General features: G+C 35.6%; 1 protein-coding gene across 1 annotated transcript; it reads left to right on the top strand.

Moving 5' to 3' along the window:
* The first annotated feature begins 1,841 nt into the window (after positions 1–1,841).
* On the top strand, positions 1,842–16,892 carry LOC149803853 (multicopper oxidase 3-like). Its single transcript, XM_089951450.1, has 2 exons — positions 1,842–2,604; positions 14,890–16,892. The coding sequence occupies exon 2, from the start codon at positions 14,899–14,901 to the stop codon at positions 16,804–16,806; it is 1,908 nt and encodes a 635-aa protein (XP_089807576.1). The 5' UTR covers positions 1,842–2,604; positions 14,890–14,898; the 3' UTR covers positions 16,807–16,892.
* The last annotated feature ends 553 nt before the right edge of the window (positions 16,893–17,445 follow it).

Below are 17,445 nucleotides of genomic sequence, written 5' to 3'. Positions count from 1 at the left end.
TATCCAGTATCATTCGATACAAGGTATTTTTTGCAAGGATTTACATTTTTCACAAATATTGGTTGATGCTACATACTTCGCTGCTTAATGTGTATATGTTTTGCTACTGGAGATGGATGTGGCGACTGCCTGTATGCCCTCATTTTTGCTGTTAATTCCAGATGATTGAGAAAAATCTTTAGGTCTTTCCTAACATATTTCATCAAATCTGCCCTCTCATGCACAAAGTGCATCTTCTAACTAAAAATACATTGGTTTAATTTCTAACCTCTGCCAATTTCGGATATTCTTTACAATAACTGCAATCTAAGTAAATAAATTAAAGCCAACATTTTAACCATCCACTTCACATGAAATTTCTTTCTTCTGATCTTCTTTGTTTCTGTCCTTGTGAAAATATTTTAGCAAACTTATTTTATTCATGGGGTAAATATAAGTTTGTCTGGCAACTAATTCTAAAGTGATCACAACATTTTATCATTTAAATACAGAGGCAGCTCATTGATTAGCGTAATCGTTTCACATGAAAAGTAAAAGTAAAGCGTGGAAGTTAATCCTGTATATTGAACTAAAAAATAAAGAATCATTACTGTCATTTAACCAGTTCATAAAGAAACCAATGCTCATTTCCCATTGCCGAAAAAGAGAAGGGGTGGGTGCATGATACTTGCACAGTGGATAAACACTATGTCTTCCGCATCCAAAGTGTTTAATGTCTAATTATAATAATTGCCCACCCACCCCTCAAAAATTGGGTTAAGAAACGTGTCCTTACATCACTACATAATGGGCATGTACAGAATCATCCAAAGCTTACAGAACACTATAAACTACATCATTCCTGTTGTGTAAAATAGACTCGCCCAAGCATATATGGATTAAGTGTTAAAACTATATTAGGTGTTTAAGGCGAAAGTTTAGCAATTCGTGACATTTCTTAAAGTGAACAAGGGGATGGTGTTGTACGCTTTTACTTACGTACAGAAACTACAGAGCTAGAGGCAAGGAAAGTAGTGCCCATGGGGCTGATTATAATATACCTATTACCCTATGCTAGTTAACAACTAGTTAAATATAAAGAGGCAAGAACCATCAAAGACTGCACCATTTAAGTACAAAGCTGTTTAGTCGCTAGTTCATTAGAAGAATTTCAATTTCAATCCAAACTACGCGATAACCCCTACCCCACCCTTCCCTGAGATACTTAATTTTGAGGTCTTGTATTATACAGATACACGACAACTTGTTGGTTTAACCATGATATTTTTTTTTTCTTAGCATATCCGCGCCAACAAATTAGTTTATATTCTTTGTTAATTGGAAAAATACCTTGCACGAATAATATTGAATGACTGACCTTTGCTCTTCTAAGCTATATATAACTCGCTAAACGCTCACTCTGCCAAGAGAGAACACATTGATGCGGATAAGATAGTGGTAGTCCGTATATAAAAACACGTGATTAAAATCTCGTTTATGAGTTTAAATCTCGTTCGGTAGTACATCCTGCATTCAAAATTGTCAGCGGCGTTACTGACAAAGGAGCTGGTGATTATAGTTTGTAGATCTCGTTTTTTAGTTGAAATCTCGTTCGGTAGTAAAGACGGAGATGAAATTTATCAGCGGCATTACTGTTGAAGGAGCTGGTGATTGTAGTTCGTAGACTGGGCTTCAGATGTTTTGGAGCCGTTAATTGTGACTTTTATTAACGGTGCCGTAGAGTAAAAAGGTTTTTAGGAGCCGCTAATTGTAGTATGAGCCGCTAATTGTTGTAGGAGCCACTAATTGTTGTCCATATAAAAATATAGGTAAAGATTGTAATCACCGTCATTTGTCGGAGCCGCTAATTGTTGTCGGAGCCGCTAATTTTTGCCCAACACCCATACTAGTAAATATAGTTTTGATCATGAACACTCAGAAATGTAAAGTTACTGTATTTTTAGTATCATGTTGTTTGCATATGTTTACTATGGAAACTGATTTAGTACAGTGAGTCCTTAATGTTTTTATTATACCTTTGATAGTTGTTTCTTTTTGAGAGTACCTGACGTTACAACTTCAATCAACAAATTATATTTCAAGGAAAAAGAATAACTTGCGATTTATTTTAGCAAACGTGTTACTAAAAGTAGGATTGAATATAGCTCAATTTCTATAATTTGGAACAGCATGCTTCATTGCGTCATATCACATCTAACACGAAATTCGTTTTCAACATAGAGTGTATCAGAATCATATACTTGAACATTCATGTTTTAATTAAGTAGAATTAGATATTTTATCATTTTATCTAATTAATATTCATTAGCAGCTGAGATAAAGTCACCAGTTGCATTAATTTTGTTATTCTTGCTTTGCGCGCATTTAGACAACTTTGAACCATGATTACCTGTTTAAGCTGTTTTGTTCACTATGAACAATTAGGTTACCTTGATTACTATTCAGGCTGCTTTATTCTAATTATAATACGAGTAATAAATAACTTTCTTATCGACCAGTTTACAAATTGTTAGTATAAATGATATAGGATAAACAGCATGTCGATGATGTACACTCAAGCCAATAGATTGTTTCTATAGGGTGCTGGTATTTTATTACAGTAAGGTAAGTAGTTTCATTTTCTGAATTTATTATTATGTCAATGTTAATGTTTCCTTTTTTAAAATGAGCATTTTTCTCATCTTAGTCTTTTTTAAAACATTTTATCTATAAGCCGTTAGTGATGAAATGTATTCTCATTTTAAATTGCTACTTGTGATGTTGTTTTCGTGATATTGATCATTACAAGGTTTTGTGGAGAAGTTTCGCTTAAGGGATAAGATGGAATGCAATTATCTATAGTTTACATGGTATATAATTGCTTGGTCATATATATATATATATATATATATATATATATATATATATATATATATATATATATATATATATATATACACGCGCAATGCAAATATGGCAGCGGGGAGATACCCTGTTATAAATTTATAAATATATTTAATCACTCTTTCAATATTCATGCCTGTAAATTGCAATACAAATTGTTTTAAAGATATATGGTAATTCTATTTTTGATTTATTTAATACCCAGAGTAATATTTGATCTAGTTTTTTAGGGAAAACAATGTGACCTTGACAATTATCCCATTTGATAAGGTACCTAGGATAATATGACGTAATCCATGTTTTATATATTAGTTTTTTATGTCATCAATTTATTTCTCTCTGAAATGTGTGACAGCCTGTTCATATCTATTCTAATATAACTCACCTTTTAGTACACTAAATAGGTTATCAATATGCCTATGTTTATCTGTGCCTACCATTCAGTCCATGTGCCCGTCTATCTGTCTGTCTGTCTGTTTGCGCTCTATGTTGCTCTACAAACTGATTGTTTTACACCTGTAGTTTGTGCGCATGCGTTCCGATTTATCTGGTTCAGTTAACTATCTCTTTATATGGATACTCAACAAATATAAGAGGCAGTAAGTCATTGTTATTAAATGTGCTGGGAGATTAATTAATATGTGCCTGCATAGATTAGTAATGCGCTGATGACGGTATTGCTATGCATACTTGTGCTAAATGGTTGTTTTTTTTGCATTTGTACGGTAAAAGAAAGGAATAGAAATAATTCATTGTCATGAGTTATTTTATAGGACGTCACGAACCTTCTGTACAATAAACCCAATTTTATTACAAAACTGGACTTGTTTTTCCTGTTCTTGGAAAATAGAATAGGCGCTGTAACAGAGTAATAGCACGTAACTAAAGTTATCCTTTGCATTGCACAAAAAACGAAGGAAAAAATGAAAAGAAGATAAATATAAGAAAACATAAGTAAAACTGCAGACATTACGCAAGCCAATTGCGGTGAAGTTCACATATACAATTTAAAGTGAAGCTACAAGTTTAGTTAAAGTAAACAAATCATATAAAGCTTGTCATCACCGAGGATCGAATCACAACAAACAATATTACTTGATGGAATCGGGGTTGAGGTTGATTGATTTTCTTTCTTGCGTACCTCTGTAGGGTTGAGTTTGACTGACACAGGCTGCCAGCCTATCCTTCTTGTGTACCTCTGTAGAGGTGAGCTCAAATGATACAGGTTGCCTACCTATCTTTCTTGTGTACCTCTGTAGAGGTGAGATCAACTGATACAAGCTGCCTGCCTATCTTTCTTGTGTACTTCTGCTTCTAACCCCCTTTATGGATTTAGGGTTGAGGTTGAGGTCGGGTCCAGCTCATACTTCTTTCATAGGGCCCTCGCATGAAAAACCCTTGTTATCTTCACTTATCTCTCATTTCTTTTAGTTCTTCTCTGATATGATATATAATGTTTAAAAATTTACTTTGATGACAGAGGTCGTTGCTTCGAACCCCGGCCGAGTCATATCAAAGACTTCTAAAAATTGTCATAGCAGCTGCCTCGCTTGGCGCTCAGTATTAAGAGGTTAGTGCTAGGCCTGGTCGGTCTGTATAATGTATTTAGGTGTGATATGATACTGTATGTCTGCGTCTTGATGTCCCAATGCTAGACATCACTATAAGCTGCCACACTGCAAAGATCGTGGCGATATAACTGGAAACTTGTTAAGGCTATGATAAATATCACACGCTTCAGCTCTTATTTCTTTCAGCTCTTCTCTGAATAGTTGAATCCTATTTGAACATTTACTGTCTAATCGCATCCGTTCTTATCTGAATTAATATATAATGTAGGAAAAAGTATTTTCTCATTTGTCTAACCTTTCACGCACGTTTTGTTTACTCAAACCGCTCATGCACGTCGTTCATATAATTTCGTACCTTTCAAATCCCGATTTGCTAATATCAGTGCTTGCGTGAGAACCATTTCGAACCACACCATTTTGCATTATCACAAATGCTTCGATTGCCAATTTTAAGTACAAAATGTTATTTGTACATGATGCTATACTTTCTCTGACTAAATACAGATACACTATCAAATGATAGGTTGTCCACGATCAACTGAATTTTACGACAACAATCACAAGATGTCTTTGTTAGAACCTCGGATGCGGGAGGTCGCGAGTTCGAAACCCTGCCGAGTCATACCAAAGACTTATAACAATGGCACTAACAGCTGCCTCGCTTGGGGCTCAGCATTAAGTGGTTAGTGTTAAGACTGGTCGGACTGATGTCAGGATAATAGTACTGGGTGGGACATATCTGCGGCATGATGCCCCAGTGCTAGACATCACTATCAACTGCCACAATGACGACACCGTAGCGATATTACTGGAAAATTGTTAAAGCTACGTTAAAAATCCAAATCTCTCTCTCTCTCTCTCTCTCTCTCTCTCTCTCTCTCTCTCTCTCTCTCTCTCTCTCACACACACACACACACACTGTCTGGGGTTGGCTTTAAAATCCCAAACTGACGATCCAGCAAAATGCTACTATTGGATAGATAAAGAACACATCACTGTCTTACACTAATATCACTATATCTCAGCTTCCATTCTAGGCACTTCTTTCACAGAACATACATTTGCGACGCTTTCTCGGTTGTTTAAAATCTACGACTTGACTTTTTGTGTTCTGTCATTGTGCATCACCGGAAGTACAGTATCTACGTTTCATTTTGTCTTTGAGTATACAAAGATAAATCGCGACATTCATTCTACACTTAAAGTATGGGATACTGAGAAGTTAGTGAAGTTTATAAGCCACAGTGCCCTGCCGCTTTTAACATGAGATTTCAAGTTCGTGTAGCATATGGTGTAAAGATTCATTAAAAAGAATGTAATTATTTAGTTTTCTAACCAAACCATACCAACATTGTTACAAGCAGATTTTTATCTGGTTTCAAGATATAAAAAACCCACAATGAATAAAGAACCAAAAAACTGAGTTTTCGAATTCTAAAGATAAGGTGCTTCTGTACTGAACACTTCGTAGTTGATATAATTCAATCGACCTTCCAACGGTATCCAAATCCACAGGAGTGGTACCTATATTAATTAGTCAAGCTAAAGACTAGGTCTGCGGTGATACATTTTACTACGTTGATTGGTCAAGCTACAGACGACGCATAGGACTGGGAACATCCGCATAGTCAAGCTATACACGTGACCTGGGACTATGTTGATTAGTCTTGCTATTGACGAAACATGGTGTTACATACGTTATTACAGTGATTAGTCAAGCTAAAGGCAATTAGGAACATCATGTACCTTTTCCGTTAAGTCGGGAAAGAAGCATCAGATGTAATTCATTGTTTTTAAGAACTATATTCTGAACTACTTTCATCAAATGGAACAATATGGCGGCCGAAGGAGACATAGTCGGAATCGGAACACTCTTTCATTGTTGTCGTAACATGTGCTACATTCCGCCAGACGCGAATCACATCAAATTGTTTATTCATGTAATTGCTTCTGAGGTTATTTCAAGATCTGACGGAAATGGCTGAGCGATGTTCCGAACGTTTAAGACGAAACCTGGGACAGCAAAGTTTACTATCTTGATTGGTTAAGCTGCAGACGAGGTTTGGGGGTATTGTTATGTGTTTAGGCTCATACAAAAAGAATAAAGAGAAAAGTGAAGACTACAAGCTTTGCAAAATTTAACATATTATTTAATTCCCTGGAAAAAGAATTTAAAAATGAGAAAAAGAACTTACGGTTTTACAAATCAAATCCAACAATAATCCAAGAATTAAAAAATAGAAGTCCTAGTATTAAAAAGTCCTAATAAAACTAAGTTCGAATCCCGATGAAATCCAGAATGGAAGGTGACGACGTATGCTGTGATCAGCGTCGTACTGATGTGTCAACAGTTCTTTTTTGAATCACAGAAAATAATATTCCAATTCGAATTAATGTATAAATGTCGATAAATGTCTTTGTCCAAGAATTAATTTAGAGCACAAGTACTTCCAGATAAAAAATCCCTTGGAACCCAAATAATTTGAAGAAAAATAAAATAATTAGCCTCAAAACTAGTCACAACATAAAACACTTTGACTTCTTAAACGTTATTGCATTAATGCATTAATGACTATTAGATTTCAAAACATCAATAATAAATCTAGCTACAAAGCAAAAGTGATGCCCGGATGTGTGTGAATCGACTGAAAAAACCTAATTGATACACGCTATTTAAAAACGTAGACCAGATTTGGCCTTGATTACACTGTATGAGTCTTACCGTAGGAAAGAATAAAAATAATAAAGTAGTTTACTAGAAACCATAATTGGTTCTGAATCAAGGTTAGGAACTAGGTCAGCATTATATAAAAAGTTCTTGTTATTTGTTGTTTACTTTGAAAAAAAAAGAACTAGTCACAACTGAACTCTATTCCAATAAATAAAGTTAAATTATAATAGCATGTAATGGAATAAAACATGATTAAAACTAACAAACAAACAACTAAATTAAATCAAATATAAATTAAATCAAATATACATAATACTTCCCTCCATAAAGAAAAAGATTTATATAATAAAGCTTTCTTTTTATCATAAACTAATTATATATGAGGTTTTAAACATTAACATAAGAAGAACTCTTATGAATTATACAACGTGTACATGAAATAATATTTGTTCACCAGGGAAAGTGCATCTGCTATTAAAATGTTTTTTCTCTCTTGGTATGCCTTACGTCAATATTTTATTGCTGTAACAACAAACTTCACCTTAGTAGTCTTTGATTTTATTCTTCATCTTGCCAATGAAAGTAAGGAGGTTGTGATCACTAAACACAATAATCGAAAAAGGAGCTGAACTAATGTAAACTTCAAAATGTTTGAATGCCAATATCAAAGCCAATCATTCCTTCTCGATTGTTGAATAATTTCTTTGGTGCTTATTTAACTTCTTAGAAAAATAGCACACTGGATGATCAACCCCATTTTCGTCTTCTTGAATCAATACTTCTCCAGCCCCAACGTCACTTGCATCAACAGACAGTTTAAATGGTTGGCTGAAATTTGGAGCTGTAAGACCTGGCGCGCTTTCAAGTATGGCTTTTAACTTATTAAAAGCCTCCTGACATTTTTCAGTCCAAAGAAGCTTTTTTTTTGCTCAATAAATTTTTCAGGGGTGCAGCAATTATGGAAAAATAGGAACAAAACTTCCGATAGTAACCAGATTACCTTAAAATCGCATCAGTTGGTTTTTACTGACAGGCGCAGGGAATTGAGAGATAGGCTTGACCTTAGCATCTATAGGTTTAACTTGTCCATGTCCCACAATATGTCCTAGAAATGTTACACAAGCTCGGCTAATCTCACATTTGGATAAATTGATTGCCAAACTTGCGTCAGTGAGTCTGTCAAAGACGTTCCGAATTGTCTCTAAACGTTCTTTCCAGATGTCTGTGTAGATGATGACATCATCGACGTAAGCATCACAATTATCTAGACCAGAGATAATCATATTCATTAGACGTTGAAAAGTACTCGACAACCCTCCATCCCAAACGGCATCACTTTATATTGATAAAGTCCATCTGGAGTTACGAATGCCAAAATTTATTTTGCCCTTTCCGTCAGTGGAATTTGGCAAAATCCTTTCAGAAGGTCAAGTTTGGTGACATATTTGGCATTTCCGATTTGATCAATTCTTGGTAATGGAAATGAATCTGTTTTAGTCACAATGTTCACCTTCATATAATCAGTGTACATATGGAAATCTTTATCTGGTTTCGGAACAAGTATACGGTCACTTTTACTGGGCTCAATGAAATCATTCTCCAGAAGATACTGAATTTATTTTTTCAAGTATTCCTATTTGAGAGGGTTCATCTTGTATGGGTGTTGTTTCACAGGTTTGAATTTACAATTTCAACCTCATGTAAAATTGTGTTTGTTCTTGTAGGAACATCTGGAAATAAGTGCTCACATTCAAGTAATAACTGTTTAAGTTCATTCCTTTCTTGTTGTTGCAATGTGAAAGTTTCTGGTCCAGATTATTCATCATTTCTGCATTCCGAAGATTTCTCGCTCAAAACCAGTAGAGTCCGATGGTATTACTTCACTTAAATCTTCACTGAGTGGAACAGGTGCAACTAAATTAATTGCATGTATAACATGGCAATCTCTCTCAATATACTCCTTTAACATGTTTATGTGGCAAAGTGTTTTTTGTTTTCACTTCCTATGAGTATTTATGATATAATTTAAATCATTTACTTTCTTGTCAATGGTGTAGGGACCATAATACTTGGCCTGAAGAGGATTTTGTTGTATGGGCAAGAAAGACAGAACTCTATCATCGGACTGAAACTCCTTTCCTTTGAGTTTTTATCATGCCTTACTTTCATTCTTGACTGAATAGAGTGCATATTAGCTCCTGCAATCTCAAAGCTTTTGACAACTTATACTTAAAATTGGAAACATAATCAAGACGATTGATTTCAGTATCTTCATTAGAACGAAGCTTCTCTTTTAACAGCTTCAATGGACCACACACAGTATGTCCAAAAGCTATTTTAAAGGGACTGAATTCTAAAGATTCCTGAGCTACTTCCCTAACAGCAAACAAAAGTTAATGAATGCACTCATCCCAATCTTTGCCTGTGTCCAATCAATATGACCGAATCATATTTTTCAAAGTTTGGTGAAATCTTTCTAAAGCCCCTTGGCTCTCAGGGTGATAGATAGAAGATTTGAATTGTTGGATGCCTAATTCTTAAATAACTTGCTGGAAAATTCCAAGCATCAGATTTACAGATTTGGGAAGACCAATTCGAGTAAAACATCTTTATCAAAAGTTTACTATTGTTTTGGGTTTAATAGTCCTCAAAGGAATTGCCTCTGGAAACCTTGTTGACGCACACATTATTGTCAACAAGTATTGGTTACCTGACTTGGCCTTAGGTAAGTGACCAGCACTATCTACCATTATTCTGCTACATGGTTCTTGAAATGCAGGAATAGGTTGCAGATGAGCCTTAGGTATTTTCTGATTTGGTTTTCCCACCATTTGAAACTTATGACAAGATCTGCAGTATTTACAAACATCACTTTTGATTTTTCGCCAATAGAAGTGAGTCAAGACCTTGTGATAAGTCTTATTAATCCCTAAGTGACCAGCCAACGGATTTTCTTGGGCTAGGCTAGGTATTTCCTGTCTGTACGATTTTGGAACTACAGTTTGATAGTTCACTGACCAGTCGTCACCAGTAGGTACCTCGGGAGGTCTCCATTTTCTCATATGAATTCCAGTTTTAATGAAATAACATACATGTACTTCAGTGGCTTCAGTTTCACTAATGACCCTCTGAAACAAATAGGAGATCTGATGATATTTTTCCTTTTCGACGACAAGTGATTGTCGTTTGTCACCCTGATTAGAATAAAGAGAATGAGTTGCTAAAAGAGGATCATTGCAATCAATACCTTTTAGTTGATCCAAACAAGGAGTGAAAGTGACCTCATCAAAAGCCTGACCACTACAAGTGTCAGCTAAAGGAATACCTTCCTGATCAACATCATTCTCAAGAGCTTTCTTTGCCATAGCTCTAGTAACTGCGCACGCTGGGTATAAATCAGGGAATTCTTTATCAATAGGATCCACTTTCTGATCGAAACAAGGTTTGTCAGTTACAAGTGGATTAACCACAACCTTGTCTCGAGCTAGGTCGTTGCCTATTAATAAATGAATGCCCTCAACGGGTAAAGCAATTACTGTTCCGACTGTCACGGGTCCTGAGACTAAGTCTGATGACAAATTTACAAAATGGACAGGAGCATTAACAAAGCCGCACTCTACTCCCTGAATAAGAACACTCTCATTAGAAGAACATTTCTCAGAAAAAGGCAAAGTACCTGATAATAAATGCCTCTGAGAAGCTCCTGTGTCCCATAACATTTTAATAGGGATGGGATTGGCCAAATAAAAAAGTGATATAGAACACCTCGACATGAATGGTTCATAATTCTCCATAATAAGACCAGGCTGGGGTTTATTAGACCCAACAAATGTATTGCTTTCAATACATGGCTGTGACCTTGATCTCTTAGAAATAAGAACATGTGTAATAGGGCTGTCTTGATTCTCATGCTTATTTTTCAGTTTTTAGTAATCGGAAATAAAGTGTCATTTCATCTTGTAATAGGTAGAAATAGGAAGAGACAAGGAGTTTTTATCAAGCTTATTAGATGTTTGATTTTTGAAAGTTTTGCCAGATTGAGATTTAAAAGGGCTTGTATTATGCAGAAATACTTTTCTACCAGAAGACTACTGCGTGGAAGACTTGCGTACAAAAGGAACGTTATAAGCTAAGAAATTCTTGTCAGCAGCACGACCAGCATTTTCCAAGGTTTCGACTTTATGCTCATCAAGATAAGTTTTAATGTCACTATAGACATAGTTCTTGAACTCTTCAAGTAATACAAGTTTGTCTGAGACTTTCATAATCTTTATCAACTTTCTTGGCTAAGCACCATCTATCAAATAACTACTCCTTTTCTCTTGCAAATTCGACATGAGTTTGTCTAGCTACTTTTTTTATACTGTTTCTGAATTTTTGCCGATACGCCACAGGGACTAACTCATAACTCTTTAAGATACATTAACCACATCTTAATCATGTCTTTGCTGTAATGACAATGAATGGTAAATATCACTAGCTTTACCAGTAAGTACACATTGTAATAATAGAGTCCAATGCTCCCTTTGCCATTAAAAAAAATTCAGCAACTTTTTCAAAACGAAGAAAACATTTGTCTACATCTTTTTCTCTGAAAGGGAGCACTAACATAATATTCTTTGTAATATCAAAACTTGAATTTGTATCTAAAGTGGGAATGTGCTTTTCACGTGCCAGTTCTATTTATTTTATACTAAATTGATATTCCCTCTCTTCTTTCTCTCTTTGCATTTGCGTCTGTCTGTCTGTCTGTCTCCCTTTCTCCCTTATCTAATTGCATTTGTTTCTCCTCTTTATGTAACTGCATTTGTTCTTTCTGTAACTGCCTTTGTCTTTCTTTTTTTCTATTTCTTCCTTATCTAATTGCATTTACATTTGTTTTTCTCTCCTCTTTCTCCAATAATATTTGTTTTTGTTCTTTCGACCGCTCAGGTGGCCTAGTGGTTAGAGCGTCTGCCTTGGATTCGGGAGGTTGTGGGTTCGATCCCCGGCCGAGTCATACCAAAGACTTACAAAAATGGTACTAACAGCTGCCTCGCTAGGCGCTCAGCAGTAAGAGGTTAGTGTTAGGAATGGTCGTCCTGGTGTCAGGATAATGTGACTGGGTGGGACATCATTCTACATGCTAAAGATACGTTAAAAATTAAAATCACACACACACACACACACACACACACACACACACACTTTTCTTCTTTCTGTAATAACATTTGTTCTTTCTCTTTCTCCAATTGCAACTGCATTTGTTTTTCTTCTTTATCTTTCTGAAGTTCCAGCTCCCAAACTCTTAATTCCATCTTGTATCCAAAATGTTCTGTTCCAGCAACTACTGGCCTCAAATATTCTTTATTTCTTGCTTCGTTACGGAAGCTTTCGCTTCAGAAAAATCATATTTTCTAGCAAGTTGAATCAATTCATCTTATTTTTCAAACAAACTGTTCCTGGGCAGGATTTGAAAGAAGGATCTCCACTTTCAATGACATTGTTAAAAAGCTTGCTGATGTTAAGTAATACTTAGGCTTTAAATTGTTTCAAACACCAGGGGAATTTAAATTTCAAAAAACAAAGTTTTCTGAAATATTTTAGCCAAAATTCATATTTCCCAAGGACAAGCGCCCAATTTTGTTGTTACTTGTTTAGGCGCATACAAAAAGTAGTAAGAAAAAGTGAAGACAACAAGGTTTGTAAAATTTAACAAATAATATATTTCTCTAGAAAAACAATTTAAAAATGAGAAAAAGAACTTTGTTTTACGAATCAAATCCAAAAATAATCAAAGAATTAAAAAATGGAAGGTGACGACGTATGCCGTGATCAGCGTCGTACGGATGTGTCAACAGTTCTTTGTTCAATCACAGAAAATAATATTCCAGTTTGAATTCTGTATAAATTTCGATAACTGTCTTCGTCCAAGAATTAATTTAGAGCACAAGTATTTCCAGGGACAAATAGTCTCTTGGAATCCAAATAATTTGAAGAAAAATTAAAATTTCAACTAAAACTGGTCACACCATCAAACACTTTGAGTTCTTAAGTGTTATGGCAAGAATGACTATTATTTCTCAAAACATCAATAATAAATCTAGCTACAACGCAAAACAGATGCTCGGATGTGGACCAATCCTCTGGAAAACCTAATTGATACATGCTATTTGACACGTAGCCCACTTTATGAATCTTACTCTGAGAAAGAATACAAAAATTTTTTTTACTAGAAACCATCACTGGTTCTGAATCAAGGTCAGGAACTAGGTCAGCATTATATAGAAAGTTTTTAATAATAGGTTGTTTTATTTATAAAAAAAAAGAACCAGTCAGAACTGAATTCTATTCCAGTAAATAAAGTTACATTGCAATAGCATGTAATGGAAAAAGTATAACTAACAAACAAACAATCAAATTAAACAAAAAATAAATTAAATCTAATGTATATAACAGTATTAACATCAAAGAAACTTGCAAACTCGTGCTCGCCTACGATTGTTTTTCGCCGGTTTTATTTATGTCTCCATATACTTTTACAGTACCCAATTTTTCTATTTAATCTTCGTTTAGATGAATAGGAATATTGACTTTGTTGCTATTAATCATAGGCTATGCTTGCCGATGTATTCGAATGATTAATGAACCACATATCAATAAAATCAATGGATTATATGGAATGAACAAATCATTTCCATTTCATCAACCTGAATAATAATTATTCATGGAACAAGAAATTTAAATCTGGAAAAAATCTCCAGCTTTATCATGAATTTTGACTGAATGACGTACTTCACGGTTTTCTCTTCATTACATTCAACACCTCTCTGTGTAAGGAGTTTTCGTATAATGACTGCCAGTTTGATAAACACTCTGCTGCTTGAAAACTAGAACTGGTACACTCTACCTTTAGCCAGTTTTAAGATGAGTGCTTGGTCAGTGATGGGTGATGTACCGGCGAAAAACATTAACACGAACACTGTTAAATATAATTGCATTTTGTATGTTCAACGTTCTCAACCTTATACGAAAAAAGTAAAATTACGATACCCGGTTACACTTTTTGTTTATACTGAATGTTCCCAACTAAATCATATTAACCAGTCGGTTACAGTCTTTGTTTATACTGTATGTCCCCTATGAAAACAGATTACACTAATCAGTTACACTCTTTGTTTATACTGTATGTCCCCTATGAAATCAGATTACTCTAATCAGTTACACTCTTTATTTATACTGGATGTCCCCTATGAAATCAGATTACACTAATCAGTTACACTCTTTGTTTATACTGGATGTCCTCTATGAAATCAAATTACACTAATAAGTTACACTCTATATTTGTACTGGATGTCCCAAATGAAATAAAATTACACTAATTGGTTACACTCTTATTTATACTGGATTCCCCCCATACAATCAAATTAACCAGTCGGTTACAGTCTTTGTTTATACTGGATGTCTCCGATAAAATTAAATTACAACAATCGGTTACAGCCTTTGTTATCACCGGATGTTCCAAATAAAAGCTTAAAAATCATACTACTGACTGTTTGGCTTCCTATGGTTAAGTGTAAAATGTTTTTTTTTTTTTGTCTGAGATATTAAAATTTACCAGATTTACATTTATGAATTCAACTTGTTAACCCAAATAAATTCACTGCTTTTGAAATTTGATGGTCTTATAAATGTTAACAAATAAACAGATCCAACTTAGAAAAACTTAAAGTCTATCAAAATAATTCCCGCAATTTTAAACGATGTTAATTTTTTTTATTGTAGACTCCTGTGATGGGTTCGTGGTTATTCATCACCGGCTTAGTTACCGCCATGGACACTATTGCACTGTGTCATGCCTGCACGATGATCGATACTGTTTGTGAATTTTTCCTGGAGGTTGACCACAGATTAACCATGATGAGAAACGGTGACCTTGTATATCCAAAGGACGGGAACATTTACAAATACGATGTGATCGATACGTCAGTGGCAGATCCAATTAACGTGCAAGATGTAATTACTGCAGATGGATGGGAGAATCCGAGGCTGACAGGAGCAGTGAATGGGAAAATGCCAGGTCCCCCAATTATTGTGTATGAGGGGCAGATGGTCATCGTCCATGTGACAAACAAATTGATAAATGAAGGACTTACAATACATTGGCATGGTCTCTTTCAGAAGGGAACTCCTTGGATGGATGGCGTTCCGTTCGTAACCCAATGCCCAATACTTCCCGGACAAACATTTATTTATAGGTTCAAAGCAGAACCTATAGGGACCCACTGGTATCATTCCCATTCAGGCACACAGAGGACGATGGGTATATTCGGTGCATTGATCATTCGTGAAAGGAAGTATCGCAAGGAGGACGAGCATATCATGACTATCACTGAATATAATCATGACATGGATTCACTTTTGTCCTACATGAAGGATGTGTACGGTCTCTATGACGGAAGAGCACCTGCTACTCCTTCAAAGTCTATTGACGGGACGGAGTTTGACAACTTTCAATTTCATTCTGGTCTGATTAATGGAAGAGGAAGGTTTCATGATCCCGTAACAGGAAACCATAATGGCGCACCGTTGGAGGTTTTCAATGTGTACCGAGGACGGTCTTATAGATTTAGAGTGATAGGTGCCGGAAGCATGCTTGCTTTTAGGATTTCTGTGGACCACCATTCAATTCTTCTTGTTGCTTCGGATGGTCATGATCTCGAACCCGTCAAGGTTGAGTCTTTCATCATCAATCCTGGAGAATCTTTCGACTTCATTTTAGTAGCAAATCAGGCAGTTTCTAATTACTGGATAAGAGCACATACTTTAGAGATAGATAAAAATCATAGAGCAGAGGCCATTCTCAGGTATTATAGGGCTCCTATCGTAGAACCAATCACTTCGCGTATGACGTGTTCTGTCTTTAGTCGGTGTTTAGTGGCTAACTGTCCCTATCTACTTTATCCACCTTTTCACTATACAGATTGCTTAACTTTTAATGACTTGAACGGTGCTTCCTGGAACGAACTTCCTCCAAAGATTGAAGAATTTCATTTTGAGGAACATTTTCTGAATTTTGGTATACTTGACAAACATCCTTCTTCTGTCAATGGTATAGTGTTTAAAGCACCAACCGTTCCGGCTCTTACTCAGCCCAAAGAAGGAATTTTCTCTTGTGATGAACCAACTTGTGGAGAGGACACAGTTTGCACCTGCACCCACTCAATTGATATTACATATGGCAATGTCGTGCAACTCGTTTTTACAAATATGGGTTTAGGAAAGGGCCAGCCACATCCAATACACCTTCACGGACATCCTTTCTATGTGATGAAAATGGGTTACGGCAAGTACGATCACACAACGGCTAAAAATATTGGTGAAAATTTGGATGTCAATTGTAGGGGTAACATAAATAGGGACGAAAGTTATTGCAATAAGGCAACCTGGTCGGACCTCTCGTGGCTACAAGGAAATGTGCCTGGTCTTAAAGTCGAAAGACCACCAATAAAGGATACTTTAATAGTCCCTTCTGGCGGTTATGCGGTTGTTCGCTTCCGTGCAGACAACCCAGGACTATGGCTTATGCACTGTCATATAGAGGTACACAATATAGAAGGAATGCGCCTATTATTAAATGAGTCATTACCTTTAGTTCCCTCACCGCCAAAAGAGTTTCCAGAATGCAGGAATTTCCCATAAAAGAAGGCACATGGGATGAAGACAAAAATGCCGGAACAATAGACATTTCACGTGGCAAGTTAAATATATGTCTTTAAAAATTAAAATCGTTGCACAGCCGTCTTTTATATGTTTTCTTGGGAATCGTTTATTTTCGAGTCGTCAAATCACCGAACATATTCAAAGTCCGACTGTCCTTGAGAAAGCCGGACTGTCTTTGAAAAAGCCCGTCTGTCCTTGAAAAAGCCCGACTGTCCTTAAAAAAAGCCCGTCTGTCCTTGAAAAAGCCCGTCTGTCCTTGAAAAAGCCCGTCTGTCCTTAAAAAAAGCCAAAATTTTCATTGAAAAAACAAGATGTGGCTCCATTTAAAATTAATAAGGTGGAAATTAGTGTACTATTTCTTTTCAACTTAAAACTGTAAGATAATGTCAGAAAAGCAATGTAATTTCAAACAAACAACTGATCAGCAATAACGAATTAGTCACTCTGGGTATATGAATAATCTTAGTCTTAAATAGTTCCGATTCCAATTTACCTGTTCTACTGTAAGGAGCTACACAAATTCAGCCAAAACGTATAAGAAATGACGTTTTATAATTTGTATATTGCGGAATGGGTACGTTTATGAAGACAAGCAAAATTATATTAGACAATCCTATA

The sequence above is a fragment of the Sinohyriopsis cumingii genome, chromosome 3 (assembly GCF_028554795.1).
Source record: "Sinohyriopsis cumingii isolate HCF-2022 chromosome 3, ASM2855479v2, whole genome shotgun sequence".
Classification (NCBI taxonomy): Eukaryota; Metazoa; Mollusca; class Bivalvia; order Unionida; family Unionidae; genus Sinohyriopsis; species Sinohyriopsis cumingii.
The sequence above is the reverse complement of the archived record's forward strand: the minus strand, read 5'-3'. Positions and strand labels throughout refer to the sequence as shown.